This window comes from Salvelinus namaycush, chromosome 4 (genome assembly GCF_016432855.1).
Source record: "Salvelinus namaycush isolate Seneca chromosome 4, SaNama_1.0, whole genome shotgun sequence".
Taxonomy (NCBI): domain Eukaryota; kingdom Metazoa; phylum Chordata; class Actinopteri; order Salmoniformes; family Salmonidae; genus Salvelinus; species Salvelinus namaycush.
Genome location: NC_052310.1, coordinates 15,885,971 through 15,902,561, shown reverse-complemented (window position 1 = coordinate 15,902,561; position 16,591 = coordinate 15,885,971). Strand labels below are relative to the sequence as shown.

Genomic DNA, 16,591 nt, shown 5'->3' with positions numbered 1-16,591 from the left:
GTTTTCAGTAATGCCTAAAACATTAAGCTGGATAAAAAAGAAATTGGGTTAACTCCACTTTAGGCCTGTTGTAACCGCTAAAACCGCCTGTCGTTATTAAGCAAATTACCAAATCTAAAGGTAGATTAGCCATACTTTACGTAGTAGTTACATATTCTTTCAGGCCCAAATGCAGCCATTTTTTAAACCTCAATATCAAAAAAATGTGGGAAACAATTAAACACCTTACTATAGTAGTTCAAATTAAAATGGTCAAATAGCTTTTTTTTAACCAAAAACTGTGGTCTGAGTGAGGGACCTAATTGGAGGGGCCTAATGGGAAGGATATGTATCCTGAAAAATAACTGTTATTGGCAGAGAGGTTTGGAACTCACTTTGTTATTGGTCTATTAACTTATTCCGCCTGGTGATGTCACCAGGCAAGCCAAAACTCCACCCATACAAAACCTGCTTATTACACGGTCCTGTGTAAACTGTGTATTCAGCAATATGTCCAATATGATACAAAACACAGGAAAAACTATTTTGACTGCACTGGGTCTTTTAATACTAATTTATACCATCAAAGAACATCTGTTAACTGCACTGTATTTGACATGCTGTGATTGACATGTGAAGTGGTGTTCATTCTTAATTCCCTTTATCCAAACTTTTTCTAACAAAATTCAGGGAAGGGTTTTCAAGTAACGTTGATCAATTAGAGGTTCACTAGTATAGTTGAGTGCTTTGTGAAACTTCATTCAAATCAAGGCACAAATACACAACATCTCTTTGAAAGATACACAACTTCTACATGCTTTTATGTTAGAAAGCTTTTATTGTAGAGATATTACCAGAGGCAGGGCTAGCTTTTTCTGAGCGTGAAGGGTTTAGAGTAAAATGGTATGTAGCCACATTTTGGTTCAATGTAGAAAAAACTACTGAGAATGTGTCAGTGCTGTTACCTTGTCCCGCTTGCCTCGTCATCTACATAACCATCTCTCTTGCATTACTGTAACTGTTCTGAAACCAGATCAACTCAGATCCTTCATATACAGTTTGTCAATAGATAACAGGAAAATGTAAATAGGGTTTTGAACAATAAAACATGAAATGTATATGTCTTTTCATCAGTCTCTATAAGAGTTCATTCTCAGAAAAGAGTTGTATTCTTTGCTGGTGCATCGATAATGTTCACCTTAAAGTAATAATCCACTCAAACTATCCTTTGGTATTTGTTTCATTAGTCCACTGTTGATACAGTCCCAAATTGTCTTGCATGTCAGAAATCAAGTTTTCAAGATATGGAACTTTCAAAACGCTAATTGTCATAGCCGGTGTGATACATTTCGTATCTCTGCCTGCTTGAATAGCAATTGATCAGATTGGCATGAGACATTGAATCAATAGAACACAGCTCAGAGATAAACAAAAAGAACAATATAACATTCAAAATGGGTGAATCTTTCTTTTTAAGATACAAAAGCACTTTGGAAAATGATGAATGACAAAAACAGGTTCTAGACGATAAATAGACAGATGTGTCTATATTTGCATTAATACCTGAAGAATTGAACAGCATACATAAAATAACATTTTTGTATTAACATTTCTTATTCTTGTCATCAATTTGGTACAAGGATACACTTTCAAAGTGATTAATTTCTCTGGTTTGCTTTCTTTCCCACTGTAACACTTTCTCTGCATCAGATGACACTGCAACAAAACCATTGATCAGGGGGCCCTCTACTGGTTTCAATGCGTAACACACAACACCAAAAAGGTTTTCAGACACCTTTCGCATAGTCCCTCACAAAACGAAACAACAAGGGCCACTGCACCTGAACAGAACCTCCCTTTACACTATTTGCTTTTATTTCACACAATACAACAATCAAACCTCTGATATAAAACAAATATCTCTGAGCACAGAAAACAACAATAGCTCTTTTGTTTGACTTTAACTTCCCTTTAAGGTCCTGTCAAAAGGCACTGAACAACAGCTGGTGATGTAACAGATTTTCCTGAGTAGAAACAATGCGATGCAGAGTTCAGTGTCTGAATGGCCAAACATAACAACACAGGTACTGACCCAGCCATATTCTGCTTAGTCATTAAAGATTTTTCAGGCACTCACTCAAGACATTGGATCTGATACGCGGCAAGCGAACAAGTTCTCGTAATCAAGAGTGATTACGTAATGATGAAAGGAAAGGACAGGGAAGGTGTGTGTGTGTGTGTGTGTGTGTGTGTGTGTGTGTGTGTGTGTGTGTGTGTGTGTGTGTGTGTGTGTGTGTGTGTGTGTGTGCGCGCCTGCCTGTGTTCCTTCCAAAAGGCACTTGTAACATATGTTTTGCAATCCACCCTGTACTGTCTACTGCAACGCAGTGCAAATATGGCAATAACACGATATTAGTCTTTGGTCAATGGTTAGAAAAGCTTTGGGTGCTTTAGCTATGTGCAATACCGAGCAGGTCCATTTGGAGGGTCTGTCGTCCTCATGCCCTTTGGTGGTCTATGATTGGTCAAGCATCCACTCTTCCCACTCCAACCCTGTTTGTGATTGGTCAGTGGGCACAGAAGCCTCCCTTTGATAGGCCTACAGCATTGCTATGCCATCTGGTTGGTAGTGGTGGTTGGGCCCTCCTGCCTCCTCAGCCTTGTGGTCACTGCTGGAAAATCCCTGGACACCCCCTCTGGCCAGCACCATAAGGGTGTCCCCGGACATGTCCCCAAACTCAAAGGCAAAGGTCCCAAAGAAGAGCATGATGATGATGCAGAAGAGCCACTCAAAGATGGCGGAGGCGTGTTGCAGGGCAAAGCTCTCCTGGACAAAGAAGACACCGCCTGGGAGGGACAGAGGGTTAAGGAAAACAACAGCACCTATCTAGACAGAGGGACTACTGAGAGATTGCATGTGGAAACACACATGCGCGCACACACACACACACACACACACACACACACACACACACACACACACACACACACACACACACACACACACACACACACACACATACACACACACACACACACACACATACAAACATACACACACGCATACATATATCAACAGCATGTATTCAAAATATGCCTTTATCCAGCAGGGGGCCATGTAACACATACGTACTTCCTTTATGTCTCTCTGACTCTCTCTCTCTTACAGTGACGACCAGTGTAAAGGATACTGAAGACCAGGGTGATGAAGGCTAGCAAGCTCATCCCCAGTCGAAGGTGGCCCACGATATATTCTCTCTGGGTCTTCGCCAGCCGGTAGGTCAAGGCTGACTGCAGACACACAAACAGTATACTGGTGGGAAAAGCCACCCCTGCACCCACGTAGTGAAGCACTTTGGCATAATCCACCTGGAACACAAATAATTCAATGTTTATTTATGACACATAGATGGACGCACGCGTACTTCAAACGCACATACGGACACAGAAGCACATGCACGCACACACGCATGGGTGAGCATGACCCAACAACACCACACTCTTAGAAAAGAGGGTTCCAAAACAGTTCTTTCGACTGTCCCCATTGGAGAACCCCTTTTGGTTCCAGGAAGAATCATTTTGGCTGTGGAACGGGTTCTACCTGGAACCAAAAAGGGTTATTCAAAGAGAAATTGTGGAGAGTATAGTCACTGTTAACAGGGTGTTACTCTATCTGACACAAAAGGACTCGTTTCCAGGAAAAGAGAACAACGGAGGATCAGAATAACACTCTAAACCAGAGGAGCTTCAGTATAACCATACAAAAAGACAGCTGCGAGCAGCAATGAACAGGGTTCACAGGATGACAGAAAGGACACCAGATCAGTTGGATAAGAAAGCGAGCACTCTATCATGTCCGAACTATCTTCCTTTATGTGCCATTAGTGAAAGCATTACCATGTTTCTCTCTCAATACCACAAGGATGACACAAATGCTGTAGGTTGGTTATCTTTGAATGCAGCAGGTAATCATTCTTAAAGTCATTACTTAATCTATTGAGCTTCTATATATTGAATGCAGAAACAATCTCAAAACCATTCAAGTCTGATGTAATGTGTCTAAATAGAACATATGGAGTGAATCTGACATATGGTTCATGAGGAGAAGATGATTGCAGATGATTTTGAGCATTAGCGTTACATATACAAAGGATGAGTTGTTAACAGTTTTTTAGATATCAATACCAAATTCAGTGTGGTTCATCTTAGTGACGTCCATGATAGCGATGACAAGTGTCAAGTTGATAGGCCAATATGGAGCGGATTTACAGTGGTTTAAATGGACACATAAAATCTGTTTTTTGATTTGTCAATAACTCAGCCGTGTGCTAATATGCATCTGCTGATATATTGTGTGGCCATCTTTGAATGCATCATTGTTATTTTCTCAAACTATTTAGCGACTATTGTGATTAGTCCAAAGACCATGAGAAGATATTTTATGATTATTTTAAGTATTAGCGTTACATAGTCAAAAAAGTGAATTGTTAATAGTTTCCTTAATTTTTAAGATATCAATGTCAAACTTAACATGGTCCATCATGGCAATGACTTTGATGACCCTAAAAGGTTTGATGTTGTTAGGCCTTGTGGAGTAGATTTTTACGAAAGATTTAAATGAACACGTAAAATCTGAATTCCTGATTTATCAATAACTCAGCCATCTCTTAATCAATCCCTTAGCTTTTCTCAAACTAAGTTAAGAGATGTACCATGGGCTACAAGATGGAGGAAAATCTATCCTGACGGACCTTATGAATCCTTGAGGCAAATTTGTTCAGCATGAGCAAAAGCACCTACATGCAAAGTTCAAGTCTCTAGGTCAAACAGGGTAACGAATATGAGGGTTTAAGTAAGATTACTTATAACAGCACCATCTATAGGCCACTCTGTGCCATTATTTTTGACCAAGTTACTCATGGCCTCTAGTTTCTATGTGCTAAATTAGAAAAAAGTGACCACCCCTGTATTGACCTATGAGAATCCTCTTTAGTATATTGATTACACAAATACAATAAGGTCAACTGTATGATAGGCTGAGGTGGTAGAGATGTTCACACTCCAAAACCACAGGGTGAGGAACCTGCACCAGGTCTAGAGTTCATGACCTTCTAGAGTTTTCTTTAGCTGGGGGACAGTCTGCCTTCACTAACCACCTGGAAAAAGATCTACAGTAGGGTTGTGCAAATTTTTGTGACATGTGAGATACTTTACAGATTCTACAGTAACCTATGCCCAGTACCAAACAGACTCCTAGCTTGTACTGTATGGCATTAAGAGTATCTAATCCTCTCAAATGTGCCTATGGCAGAAGGAGCTTGGAGTTGTTTCTCAACCGGATAACAGTCACTCTTGTAAAGAGATTCCTGCTATACATAAACTGTGTATCCCATCCACAAACACTGGGTGATATGTCAAAAGTGCTGAAGTAGTTCCTCACATCCACTATGGCTTTAGCCTTGTTGGCACTGTGACAAACAGTGGTGTTCAAAAATGTTTACCCTCATGGGTACGCACTGTCACCAAATAGTACACATGTACATACAGTCCTCACCATATTTATTGGGACAGTGGAGCTAAAATATAAATGTTGTCTCTATACTCTAGCATTTTGGATTTGAGATCAAATGATAGTACAGAATGTCATATTTTATTTTAGGGTATTTTCACACATATCTGTTGTCTGTATGTCTTCCTGAAACGTAAATGAATGGTGTCTGGAGTGATTTTCTTTTTAAATGACCAGAGAAGATGTTTCTGAACACTTCTAAATTCATTGTGATGCTGCCAAGATAAAGAAAATTCCTGAACGGATCATGAATAATGATGAGTATGAAAATTACAGAGGCCACAACAACAGATTATCCTCTCATTGGGGGGGGGGGGGGGGTATCATCTTTGTGCCTCTGTAACTTGCTCACTCGTCATTATTCATGATTCATTCATGATTTTTCAGAATCATGGCAGCATCCAACTGAATGCCTTCTATCCTCACTTACAAAGTGACTCCAAAATGACACCCAACAACTTTCACCATACAGTTACTATTGAGCAATACCCAAAACACAGCCAAAACAAAAGGCAAACAAGTTTGAAGAATCGCAAGACACCAAATACTAGACCAAATACTAAATGTTTGACTACTTCAATAAGCTATAAGTGAATTTGTCAAAATACTTATGATTTCTTCAAATGGGGGGACTAGATACATAAAGTGCTTTCATGTCTAAATGGTTAAACAGATATGTAATGAAAAACCCTCAAATAAAAGATGACATTTTTATTTTCGACTCGTATTAATCATTTTATCTAAAATCCAAAATGCTGAAGTAGAGAGACAAAATAAAAATGTTAGCTTTACTGTCCAAATGCATATGGTGAGGACTGTAATTTACACACACGCACACACTGTTCATTATATAAGCGAAGGGCTCCTCCATCAAGGCCAGGGAGGAGAGTCTGCAGGCCAATCAGGACCCAGCAAGAAGAGGAGGGATACACACACAACCAGGGCTGGTGGGACACAGAAGTGTGAAGACAAATATGAACACGCTCCATACAGACACAGCACATTTTAGGCACTGCCGGAAGGCTGGCCTCTGACCCCTCGTCCCTACCTGGCCCCCTATGGCTTGTAAGCACACGTGGATTTCCCTGTTACGCCATCAACACACCCGATACACACACATACAGACACATGTATAACTCTGTAGTAATTGCGCAACAATTGGGACAGCAATTGTCCTACTCTGGAGTCGTAGGGGCATATAAATGACACTGAATATAGACAAAGACTTTCATGACAAAGACTGACCAGCTGAATACACCCCAAGTGTGGTGAAAAGGTGTTGATTTCACAAACAAGTTTTTTTGAGAGCTGTCATTGCTGACCTGTCTGCATATGCCCACACAAAAATACTGTCACTTAAAGGTCCAATGTAGCTGTTTTTTATCTTAATATCAAATAATTATTTATTTTTACTATTTTCTACATTGTAGAATAATAGTGAAGACATCAAAACTATGAAATAACACATACAGAATCATGTAGTAACCCCAAAAAAGTTAAACAAATCAAAATATATTTTATAATTTAGTGTCTTCCAAGTAGCCACCCTTTGCCTTGATGACAGCTTTGCACACTCTTGGCATTCTCTCAACCATCTTCATGAGGTCACCTGGAATACATTTAAACTAATAGGTGTACCTTGTTAAAAGTTATTTTGTGGAATTTCTTTCCTTCTTAATGTGTTTGAGCCAGGGTTGGTATACAGAAGATAGCCCTATTTGGTAAAAGACCAAGTCGATATTATGGCAAGAACAGCTCAAATAAGGAAATCCCGAACACTGTCGACCAGTCACTCTTCTATCCATCGCATTCAGCACATGTACAAAACCTCAGAACCCTAGGAACAGAGTGTGATTGTGATCAAAATAAACTCTCCTATCTAAATCTGCATTCAGAATGTCTGTATTACTTCATGGCCACAAAAGGCAGACATTGTGGCTTAAAAGAAGGTACAGTAGTGTACACTGTCTGGCTATTGGCCAGTAGTTTGAGGAGCAAGAAAACTCCAGAAGACTATGTTCACTGCAATATATGCTCCCGTGTTTGGTTGCCCTAGCCACGTGGGATGGACCTCTTTTTCCAAGGGATGGTCCTCTTCCTCTGGGCAGAATAAGGACAGCTCCCTCCCGTCACAAGAGCCCAAGTCCTGAGATTGACCTTCAGAAGCCTACTGAGTGTAGGAACGCAGCAGCTTGCCAAAACCTCCTGTTTGCAAGACCTTACCAAAGGCCTTTCTAGAGGCCTGCCTAAAAATGATCAGGAGGGATGTCTTTGGAAGGCCTACAAAGAGATGATTGCCTGTGGGGGAGATTGAGATCAGATGCGTTGAAAGAACACATCAGGACAATGTGTTACTGAACGAGACCGCACCCACAGCCAGGCTGTGGACTACCCAGAGTTCACAGAGCTGCAGGTATTAGGGATCAGTGGTGGAAAAGTACTACATTCTCATACTTGAGTAAAAGTAAATACCTTAGTAGAAAATTACTCAAGTAAAAGTGAGTCACCCAGTAAAATACTACTTGAATAAAAGTCTAAACGTATTTGGTTTTAAATATACTTAACTATCAAAAGTAAAAGTAAAAGTGTGAACAATGAAAAATTCCTTATATTAAGCAAACCAGACAGCACAATGTTCTTGTTATATTTATTTATGGATAGCCAGGGTCACAATCCAACACTCAGACATCGTTTAAAAACAAAGCATTTGTGTTTAGGGAGTCCGCCAGATCAGAGGCAGTAGGGATGTTCTCTTGTGCGAATTTGACCATTTTCTGTCCTGCTAAGCATACGAAAATGTAACGAGTATTTTTGGGTGTCAGGGAAAATGTATGGAGTAAAAAGTACATCATTTTCTTTAGGAGTGTAGTGAAGTAAAAGTAAAAGTTGTCAAAACTATAAATAGTAAAGCAAAGTAAAGCATCAATATGGCAGCAGCGTCTTTATAAGGGCAATGAAGTGGCAGAGTGATGGAGGTGCAAACCATGAATAGGAATGAATGGAATTCCACATTATTTAAATTAAATGTTTTAGGACAAAATTATAAGTTTAAGTATTTTTTTGTTTTAGTGGGGACAGTAACATTAGAACTTAGCTCACATAATATAAATTAAAAGTATGCATTAAGGTGTCTGTAATAGAATATTATATTTTTTACATTAGTGGAGGAGTGCCAAGATTGAGGTACAGTGGCTTCAAAACAGTGCCCCTCTCAGTCATCTAGCGTATACAGTGTCTTCGGAAAGTATTGAGACCCCTTGACTTTTCCCACAAATTGTTACGTTACAGCCTTATTCTAAAATTGATAAAAATAAAAAATAAAATCCCTCATCAATCTACACACAATAACACATAATAACATAGCAAAACCAGAATTTTAGAAAAGTTTGCTAATTTATATAAAAAAAAAAAAACTGAAATATGACATTTACATAAGTATTCAGACCCTTTCCTCAGTACTTTGTTGAAGCACCTTAGGCAGCGATAATAGCATTGAGTCTTTTTGGGTATGACGCTACAAGCTTGGCACACCTGTATTGGGGAGTTTCTCCCATTCTTCTCTGCAGATCCTCTCAAGCTCTGTCAGGTTGGATGGGGCGTGTCGCTGCACAGCTATTTTCAGGTCTCTCTAGAGATGTTTGATCGGGTTCAAGACCAGGCTCTGGCTGGGCCACTCAAGGACATTCAGAGACTTGTCCCGAAACAACTCCTGCGTTGTCTTGGCTGTGTGCTTAGGGTCGTTGTCCTGTTGGAAGGGTAACCTTCCAGGTCTTGAGCGCTCTGGAGCAGGTTTTCATCAAGGATCTCTCTGTACTTCGCTCCATTCATCTTTGCCTCGATCCTGACTAGTCTCCCAGTCCCTGCCGCTGAAAAACATCCCCAGAGCATGAGGCTGCCACCACCATGCTTCAACGTAGGGATGGTGCCAGGTTTCCTCCAGACTTGAACCTTGGCATTTGGCCAATCTTGGTTTCAACAGACCAGAGAATCTTGTTTCTCATGGTCTGAGAGTCCTTTGGGTGCCTTTTGGCAAACTCCAAGTGGGCTGTCATGTGCCCTTTACTGAGGAGTGGCTTCCGTCTGGCCACTCTACCATAAAAGCCTTATTGATGGAGTGCTGCAGAGATGGCTGTCCTTCTGGAAGGTTCTTCCATCTCCACAGAGGAACTCTGGAGCTCTGTCGGAGTGACCATCGTGTTCTTGGTCACCTCCCTGACCAAGGCCCTTCTCCCCCGATTGCTCAGTTTGGCTGGGCAGCCAGCTCTAGAAAGAGTCTTGGTGGTTCCAAACTTCTTCCATTTAGGAATGATGGAGGCCACTGCGTTCTTGGGAACCTTCAATGCTGCAGACATTTTTTGAAACCCTTTCCCAGATCTGTGCCTAGACACAATCCTGAGCTCTAAGGACAATTCCTTCAACCTCATGGCTTGGTTTTTGCTCTGACATGCACTGTCAACTGTGGGACCTTTTATAGACAGGTGTGTGCCTTTCAAAATCAATTCCAATCAATTTAATTTACCACAGGTGGATTCCAATTAAGTTGTAGAAACATCTCTGGCTCAATTTCGAGTCTCATAGCAAAGGTTCTGAATACTTAAGTAAATAAGGTATTTCTGTTTTTTATTTATAATAATTTGCAAAAAATTAAAAAAACCTGTTTTCGCTTTGTCATCTGGTTTAAGTGGGCAAAAAAAATGTGGAAAAAGTCAAGGGGTCTGAATACTTTCTGAAGGCACTGTCTTTAAATATTTGGAAGATACTTGGTAGGAGGAACATTTATTTTCTCCTCCGCTCTGTCATTCTACAATCAGTAAATCACAACTTGAAGGGGAATGATTTAGTGGTGTGCTTCGCACCAGAAAGATGGGCCTTGCAACCTGCTCTTGGATTAGCTAGCTGTCAAAGTGGAATGTTTTCTACAGACTACAGAGCACCCAGAGAGGACAATTTCCCTGTTTTTGGGGACTTACTGGGAACATCAAACAACTAACACGGCTTCAATAAAGTCATTGTGATTTACAATGCCCGGATGTAGTGAAAATCCCACAGGCTAAGATAGTGATCAGTTATTTTAAATTTATGTAATACTGTAGTGAAATCTTATGCAATCATACAAACAATGGACTTGCTGCCTTAGTTAAGAAATGTGGAGTTGCATCTCGTTACTATCGACCACACCAGTAGCCTACACAGCCTATACAGTGGTCAAACCTGAAAACAGGCCTCTAACATTCCACCTTCATCCAACACTTCACAAGAGCCATTTAGTGACAGAGACGCTCCACTGTGGGAGTGACGTCAGTTCTGTTCTTACCTGGAAGTTGCCCACCATAATGAGTCCTGCAGCACAGATCCAGCCAGTGGAGAGGCCGGCCGTGTTAAGGACACAGTTCTGGTGCTTCTCTATGACGTGGGCATACCGCAGCAGCCCTATCAAAATCACTGAGGGAGGGAGGAGAAACAAAACAAACATTTTCATTTTCACCTATCTATCAAGCAGACAGAACCACTCACCTGGTGACGGCTCACTATCAAATCTGCTAGAGCATGGAAGCAACAACAAACAACACTCTACATGTACCTCTTGCAGAGTAGGGAGTAGTACACTCTTGGATATTGAGTTGCAAGATGGAAAAGCAGATAGAATGTGCATAACACTATGCCAAGATGTGCCGTCTCTGCCGAGTTGTTAAGAACTGGAAACCACGTTGTGTGCAGATTCCTAATGGCTCTGTACCAAACTGGCCGGTGAAGGCTTCGCTGCAGCTGTACAGCACTTCCAAGAGCAGCAAACTGTTCTCGCAAAAATCCATTGGATGGAAATAGGTAGAGTTCACATCTGGTGTCCATCTCACCACCAAGCGAGTGTTTAGACGTGCGTGTCGTCAATACAGTGATAATACAGCAGATAATGCGATAAAAATCCCTGTTTGCTAGTGATTCTTTGGCAAATTCACTTGTTAGGACACAGTGAGGGATCTAGTTTGTGGCCGGGGTTTCAGACGTTACCATTCTTCTCATCGCAACTCCACACCACGCGTCAGAGTTTAAGTTAACACTCTCACAGTGTGTGTGCTCAAACAAAAACGAACCATCCCTTTGTGGCTTTTGGTGGTGTGCTTTGTTCACGTGTTTGAGTACGTGATCGCTAGCACTTTGTGCTGCATTCAACCCCCAAGCAGTGCCTCTAACCGCTCCCCGACATAAGAGAGCCCCGTTCAAACAAACTGAACCGCGGGGGGTATTAAATGCACTGTTTGATAAGACTGTTATGTAATAATCACTTCAAAACCTGTCCATTCTAACTTTGTTCTAACTTCAAACTGGTAAGGGGAGAAACTCGTTTTGTATGGATCGACAGTACAAATGATACATGATACTGTACATACACTGTAATGGATCCAGATATATGATATATCCATGTTCATACTGTATGCCCTTTGGTAAACATTTTGGCACATAAATCAATCTGAAAAGAGACCATTTGAACAGGGTATATGCTAATCATAGGTTTTTTAGGTCCCCAATGCAGTCCTTATAGGGAAAATTCCTTGACAGTTAAGGTTTCTGAGGTTGAATATTCCAAAAAGCCAAGACACTCTGCGTCCATGATTGGCTTTGAAGCACAAACAAAACAACCAAAATAGCTGGTTTCAAGAGGTTTTGGCAGAGAAACAGCACTGCTGTAATTGCCCATGATCGGGCTGCTGCGGTTAGTTCATGTGGCGTCGGAGTGGGACACACACACAGAAGGATCTCCTTTCAGGGGATGGAGTAAAAGGGGTGGGGGGGAACATGGGGGGGCATAGACTTCTGTTTGTGGAACAGAGACCTTGTTAGATTCACAGCCACAGCTGGAAAAACATCAACCAGGAGCTTTTGGTATTTTTGATATTTTATTAGGATCCCCATTAGCTGTTGCAAAAGCAGCAGCTACTCTTCCTGGAGTCCACACAAAACATGAAACATGACGTAACACAGAACATTAATAGACAAGAACAGCTCAAGGACAGAACTACATCAATTTGTTTTCAAAAGGCACATGTAGCCTACATATCGATACATAAACACAAACTATCTAGCTTTAACAACCTACATTTAGGGATGCCCAATGAGACAAACTATTTTACTTTTACAGTGAAAGAGGATTACAGAACTACAGACATCCCTGACAGTTAAGTACAGTGTACTGTGTATGACTATGAGTGTGTGGATAGCTAACAGAGTTGTCATCGATCTGCATCGTAATCCAAACTCTAACCATTTGCTGCCATACAAATCATTTTTTCTGGCCTCAGAGCCGTCAGTGCATTAACAATGATGACACCGCAAGCTGATAATAGACCTATGCATCACTCTTCCTATTCAAAAGAAACATGAGTTTCATCGGTACATACCCATGAAGGATCCGGTACTGCAGATGAGGCTGAAGAAGCAACTCTCAGGGGGAAGGGTGCCACACTTACTGCAATGAAAACAGAGGGAGGGAGGGATCAGTTAGTGTCTGAACTCTGTGGTACTGAAATAGACCCGGCCATGTTTCCCTTGGCAGAGGCAACAGACCGACCTCATGTAGATGGGTAACATGGTGAGCAGATTCTTTGGAAGCCAAGCTCGACCACACAGCTGGAAATATTGGCTGCATTTCAGTACTCTCAGTACGACAACTGATTCCTCGCTCCTTCTGTGGCACCCTTCCATGCAACAAAGCCGCAAGTGAACAGCAAATCTGGTTTCCAAAAAACATACACAACGCCTCTCCCCCATGTGACCTACTTGTGGTGTGTATGTACTGACACGTATGTGTAACTGATAGACACACACACACACACACACACACACACACACACACACACACACACACACACACACACACACACACACACACACACACACACACACACACACACACACACACACACACACACACACACACACGTTAATGTTTTTGTACATTTTAAAGTCTTTAGTCTGTAATGTCTTCTTCGTTATGTGTCGGACCCCTGTAAGACTAGCTGTCACCATTGGCTTCGGCTAATGAGGATCCTAATGAATCAAATCAAACTCTCAAACTCGTTCCTTCTCTTCTTTCCGTAGTCTGCACTTACAGTTGAAGTCGGAAGTTTACATACACCTTAGCAAAAATACATTTAAACTCAGTTTTTCACAATTCCTGACATTTAATCAGAGTAAAAATTCCCTGTCTTAGGTCAGTTAAGATCACAACTTTATTTTAAGAATGTGAAATGTCAGAATAATAGTAGAGAGAATGCTTTTATTTCTTTCATCACATTCCCAGTGGGTCAGAAGTTTACATACACTCAATTAGTATTTGGTAGCATTGCCTTTAAATTGTTTAACTGGGTCAAACGTTTTGGGTAGCCTTCCACAAGCTTCCCACAATAAGAATTTTGGCCCATTTCTCCTGACAAAGCTGGTGTAACTGAGTCAGGTTTGTAGGCCTCCTTGCGCGCACACGCTATTTCAGTTCTGCCCGCAAATTTTCTATAGGATTGAGGTCAGGGCTTTGTGATGGCCACTCCAATACCTTGACTTTGTTGTCCTTTTTGCCTGTTGCCATTTTGCCACAACTTTGGAAGTATGCTTGGGGTCATTGTCCATTTGGAAGACCCATTTGCGACCAAGATTTAACTTCCTGACTGATGTCTTGAGATGTTGCTTCATTATATCCACATCATTTTCCTACCTCATGATGCCATCTATTTTGTGAAGTGCACCAGTCCCTCCTGCAGCAAAGCACCCCCACAAGATGATGCTGCCACACCCGTGCTTCACGGTTGGGATGGTGTTCTTCGGCTTGCAAGCCTCCCTGTAATGCTTCTGTGTGTAGCTGGTGAGATGAGTCAGGCGCAGGACAGCAGATATGAGTAAAGAAAGCAATTTACTCAATATAAACACAATACACGTAATATAAATACAAGGCCACACAATACGGACCGCAATCCAATAAACAATTACTCACAAACAAACATGGGGCAACAGAGGGTAAAATAATGAACAAGTTATTGGGGAATTGAAACCAGGTGTGTAAGACAAAAACAAAACAAATGGAAAATGAAAAGTGGATCGGCAATGGCTAGAAGGCCGGTGACGTCGACCGCCGAACGCCGCCCGAACAAGGAGAGGGACCGAATATAACAATGGTCATTATGGCCAATCAGTTCTATTTTCGTTTCATCAGACCAGAGGACATTTCTCCAGAAAGTACCATCTTTGTCCCCATGTGCAGTTGCAAACCGTAGTCTGGCTTTTTTATGGCGGTTTTGGAGCAGTAGCTTCTTCCTTGATGAGCGGCCTTTCAGGTTATGTCGATATAGGACTCGTTTTACTGTGGATATAGATACTTTTGTACCTGTTTCCTCCAGTATCTTCACAAGGTCCTTTGCTGTTGTTCTGGGATTGATTTGCACTTTTCACACCAAAGTACGTTCATCTCTAGGAGACAGAACGCGTCTCCTTCCTGAGCGGTATGACGGCTGCGTGGTCCCATGGTGTTTAAACTTGTGTACTATTGTTTGTACAAATGAACGTGGTACCTTCAGGCGTTTGGAAATTGCTCCCAAGGATGAACCAGACTTGTGGAGGTCTACAATAATTTTTCTGAGGTCTTGGCTGATTTCTTTAGATTTTCTCATGATGTCAAGCAAAGAGGCACTGAGTTTGAAGGTAGGCCTTGAAATACATCCACAAGTACACCTCCAATTGACTCACATTATGTCAATTAGCCTATCAGAAGCTTCTAAAGCCATGACATCATTTTCTGGAATTTTCTAAGCTGTTTAAAGGCACAGTCAACTTAGTGTATGTAAACTTCTGACCCACTGGAATTGTGATACAGTGAATTATAAGTGAACAATTGTTGGAAAAATTACTTGTGTCATGCACAAAGTAGATGTCCTAACCGACTTGCCAAAACTATAGTTTGTTAACAAGAAATTTGTGGAGTGGTTGAAAAACGAGTTTTAATGACTACAACCTAAGTGTATGTAAAATTCCGACTTTAACTGTATGTGTAAAAGTCCCCGTAGGTGTCCCCCGCGTTGCATTCCCCTATCCTGTGTTTTCAGATCCGTGCAGATGAGGGGAAGGAGACTATGAGAGGTTACTGAGGAAAACATACATGGATCAAGGAGCATGTGTAGATCATTGAGAGAATCCGAACATGGGAAAAACAATATTTCACTTTCCCACAGGTAAAAATATTTCACAGTATAGAACAGTGGCCAGTGCACAGAAACCCAGTCACCCACCCACAGACTAAAGCCTTCATAAAAGATCACACATACAAAGTGACTAGTCGACATCAAGCATAACACTTCTTGTGGACATTTGTCTTGTCACCATTGTGACGTTTCAAAGGCTCACAGAGGATCCACTAAACAAAACAAAATGTTTCACTTCCTGCCAGTGCCAGGCCAGTCAGTGTGTGCATATCTCGTTCTCTCTCTCTCTCTCTCACACACACACACACACACACACACACACACACACACACACACACACACACACACACACACACACACACACACACACACACACACACACACACACACACACACACACACACACACACACACACACACATATATATATTTAACAAACACACATGCACAAACCACACAGCCAAGGACAAGCTGTGTGTTGTGTAGACATATTCCTGTTATTCTGTAGATGAAGGGGGTGAAAACTTAGCCTGGCAGACGCGACCCACGTGACTCACGGCGCAGGGAGAGCTGTGAACACACTGGTCTGGAAAGGAGGCCGTTTGTTAATTCAATATTCGCTCAGAAATTGTGAGACAGGTTTGATTGGCTCTCTCAAATATTTTAGACCTCTCGTTGTTTGAATTTAAAAATCGAACAGTTGTAACGGAAGGGGGGCGGTGCTCGAGGGCTGTGTTTCGCTGTGCGTGTTTGAGTGAGGAAGACGCAGAGAGCAAACTAGTAAAAGCACAGCCCCCTTCATCATTGACGCTTTGTGCCGACAACATCAAATAGCCATCCCAGACTCTGAAGTCAGGAG

The 16,591-nt window shown here is 41.5% G+C and overlaps 1 protein-coding gene across 5 annotated transcripts in view; it reads right to left on the bottom strand.

Annotated features, from left to right (window-relative positions):
- Positions 1 to 797: 797 nt before the first annotated feature.
- Positions 798 to 16,591, bottom strand: part of LOC120046221 (transmembrane protein 150A-like) — a 30,618-nt gene continuing 14,824 nt past the window's right edge. For 3 of the 5 annotated variants that reach the window (XM_038991273.1, XM_038991272.1, XM_038991274.1), the window contains 4 exons: positions 12,946 to 13,013; positions 10,863 to 10,990; positions 3,171 to 3,348; positions 798 to 2,826 (listed from right to left, as the gene is read on the bottom strand). In XM_038991273.1, coding sequence (XP_038847201.1) covers positions 2,579 to 2,826; positions 3,171 to 3,348; positions 10,863 to 10,990; positions 12,946 to 13,013 — 622 coding nt within the window. In that variant the 3' untranslated portion in view covers positions 798 to 2,578. Of the gene's footprint in view, positions 2,827 to 3,170; positions 3,349 to 7,249; positions 7,847 to 10,862; positions 10,991 to 12,945; positions 13,014 to 16,591 lie in introns of those variants that run through there. The other 2 variants (XM_038991275.1, XM_038991276.1) reach the window with 2 other exon arrangements.